The 3,116-nt window shown below is 58.3% G+C and overlaps 1 protein-coding gene across 1 annotated transcript in view; it reads left to right on the forward strand.

The window, feature by feature from the left end:
- Window positions 1-1,982: 1,982 nt before the first annotated feature.
- The window catches only part of ADAMTSL5 (ADAMTS like 5), a gene marked incomplete at its 3' end in the record, with an annotated part of 29,949 nt that continues 28,815 nt past the window's right edge, over window positions 1,983-3,116 (forward strand). Inside the window, exon 1 of the mRNA XM_023520467.1 lies at window positions 1,983-2,055. Coding sequence (XP_023376235.1) covers window positions 1,983-2,055 — 73 coding nt within the window. The remainder of the gene's footprint in view (window positions 2,056-3,116) is intronic.

Below are 3,116 nucleotides of genomic sequence, written 5' to 3' on the forward strand. Positions count from 1 at the left end.
TTCAATTCATTTCGATTTTAAAAGGTTCTGGCCAGGCCTGGAGTGAATTCATTACCATTCCTTGAACCGCCAACCTTTGCGAGCACCCAGAAAACACAAGCTAATAACATCATTTCGAGGCGCACAGCGACGCTCTCCATAGATGATTCCAGAAGCGTTCCATGTGAGGGCGGTACGGGCGCTTTGCCATCTCTCGACGTTCCCATACCTAGAAATAAGAAACGGCCTGGGAGGTTACAAAATTAATATATTCCGTGGTTGGTTTATTTTTAATAAACCACCATCGTGGGCGAGTCTCACAGATTGTCGCTGCTCCTATGCCCACAAACAGATGGGAATAAACACTCTAGGTAGGTCATTTTGCAAGAAACGCAGTTTAACAGGCCGGAGATGCTTTGTCTTGTACTCTCCAGAAACCAGTGTTCTGGACAGGAATGGAGCTGGGTCCTCCGCGTGTTTTGGCAAGTTATAGCTATTGCTGGGTAACGAGTCACCCCAAAATGCAGTGACTTGAAACACTTTGTTTTTCTTTCATGGTTTCTGTGGGTCAGGGATTCAGAAGTGATTCGGCTGGGTGGTCCCGACTCGGGGTCCCTCGGGAGGCTGCAGAGCACACGTTGGTGGGGAGCTGCCTCCTCTGAAGGCACGACCCGGGCTGAGGACCCCCTTCCGCGATGGTGCCCTGGTCTGGCTGCTGGCAGGAGGCCTCAGCTCCTCCATGCGCCACATCCCCTCCTCACCCCCCACCCCGGCCCCGCTGTGTCCTCACAGTGGCATGGCTGGCTCCCCCAGAGCGAGTGCTTCCAAAGAGAGTGGGGGTGGGAACCTCGCCTCTTGTATGACCTAGGCGCAGAAGTCACGGCTGTCACTGCCGATATCCTGTTGGTCCCACAGGCCAGCCCTGTCCAGCATGGAGGGGATACACACAGGAGTCAAGGCCAGGAGACCTGGCCCTCATGGAGGTCGCCGACCACAGCGTCTCTACAAAAAAAGACCGTCTGTTGTTCAGAAACACACGTTGGCAAAACGAGATGATGGTGGGATGTGAGCAGCCGCCTTCTCGACCCGGCCACACGGCACCCTGGGGCCAGGAGACTTGGGGGAGGTCACGTCACCCAGGCGTGGCCAACGCGCTTCCACCTGGGACTTTCGGCGGCGCTAACGGGCAAGGGCGGCTGGCTGCTGCTTCTGCCCTGGGTTTGCAGGGTAGCATGTCAGCGAGAGACGCCGGACACACAAGGCCACGCGGTGTGTGATTCCATTTACATGACACGTCCAGAACAGGCGCGTCCGTGGAGACAGGAAGTGGGTGAGTGGGTGTCAGGGGCTGGGGAGGGTTGGGTGTTCTGGAGTGATAAGAAAGCTTGGGGATTAGATAGAGGTGGCAGTTGCAAGCATCGTGAATGCATGTACCTGCTGTCCCCACGTTGTACACTTGGAGATAGTTAATTGCATGTGATGTGAATTTCACACTAATAATGGAAAGAGACCACCCAGGCCCCTCCTGGCCTCCCCAGGCCCCAAACGCCAGCTTTTCTCGACCCACCTTTCATTAAAAGCAGCCACGTGGGTCTTCCCACACGGGGCAGAGAGCCTGCAGGCGCGTGACGGAGGCGGAAGCCGGGCCCACCGGGGGCTTAACTCTTTTCTTTGGGAACATAGTGTATATAAACGGATAGGAAGAACCACCTTTCCCACTGCCTGTCCACGAAGCAAATGGCCTATATTCTGGACTTGAGAACCCCTCTCTGGCCCTAACTCCCGTGGGGGTGAGAACCTGGCCTGGCCGTCTCCACCATGAAGAGCTCTGATCGCATGGGGTTTGCTGCCTGAGGCTCCCCCAACTCTCCCAGAAGGAGCTGAACAAAGTCTGAGTTGAACAGTCGTGATGCAAGGCAAGGACACCCTCTTCCCCGTGCGCTCTGCGTGCTCCCCCAGCCGCCCCCAAGGGCACCTCCCGAGGGGGGGCCCCAGGGACAGAAATGGTGCTGGCATCAACATGCAGGGGTCCACTCTGCTCCCGGGGCGCTAGACGCTCTGCAGCGTGCGAAGCGCGTGGTGAAGGTGCTGGTGGCTGACGGGGGTACACCCCTGGCTCCCCAGGATGCCCAGCGGGTAGGAGGGGTCAGGCCAGCCACGTCCCTGGATGGAGAGCAGCAGCTCCCTGCCCCCCCCCCCCCGGCCACTTCGGCCCCGGTTAACCTTTGCTTCCCTTGCGGTTGCCTTGCGGGGGTTGGGGGGCTGGTTCGGGGAGGGGCCCCGGGTGTAGTCCCCAGCCCTGGGCCTCCAGGGAGAAGGACAATGGACAGGAGGTTGAAAGGCCCCTCACCTGGGTGCCAGCGCATGCTTCGGCTGCTCCGTGAGTTGGGAGCCCAGGATTGTACTGCACAGAAGGAGAAATTGAGGCTCGGACTGGCCTCCCCCGCCCACAGTCACCCAGTGAGACCCCCACCCGTAACCTTGTGACCTGGGAACTTCCAGCCCCGTTTCCCCGATGTCATGCAGAGCCGCCTTGGCCCTGCCCTCCGCTTGAGACCCAGCCCAGCTCGGGAATCGGTACCCACACTCCCGTCCGGATGCAGGGCTGTATTTTTCCTACTGTCGAATTTTAAAAGTAATCAACCTTTTCAAAAAATAATCAGGAAGTATGTGAAACGTTTTAGGACAGGCTACGATTTCCCAGAAATCGCCAGGCCCGCTCAGGAAATCCTCAACTTAAAAATGACTTTCCGACGAAATGGCGGAGTTTTGGAAGCTGCTAAATGTAACCGCACACGGAGGTGACCCCACATTGCATTTTGCCATCACTTAAGCTCGCTTTATTGGCAATTTTGCTGGGTTTGTAGTTAGGAGTCAGTATTTCGTCCCCCCAACACCCACCCAGAGGGCGTGCAGGGACAGCCAGTGTGGTCCCCGGAACAGGGCTGCTTCTGACCTGCCGAGCCCGGCACCCGGCTCCCCTGCACCGTCCACAGGCTGAAGAGGAGCAGCAGGGCCTGCTGGGAAGCCAGGAAGCGCAGCAGGCAGAGGCAGGGCTGGCGGGTGGGTGGGCATAGTCAGGTCCCCCGCTGTGGGAACCCCCCATCCCCGCTGGCTCCCCGGACCCTCAGCCCCAC

Source organism: Pteropus vampyrus, unplaced genomic scaffold (assembly GCF_000151845.1).
Source record: "Pteropus vampyrus isolate Shadow unplaced genomic scaffold, Pvam_2.0 Scaffold267, whole genome shotgun sequence".
In the NCBI taxonomy this organism is placed as follows: Eukaryota; Metazoa; Chordata; class Mammalia; order Chiroptera; family Pteropodidae; genus Pteropus; species Pteropus vampyrus.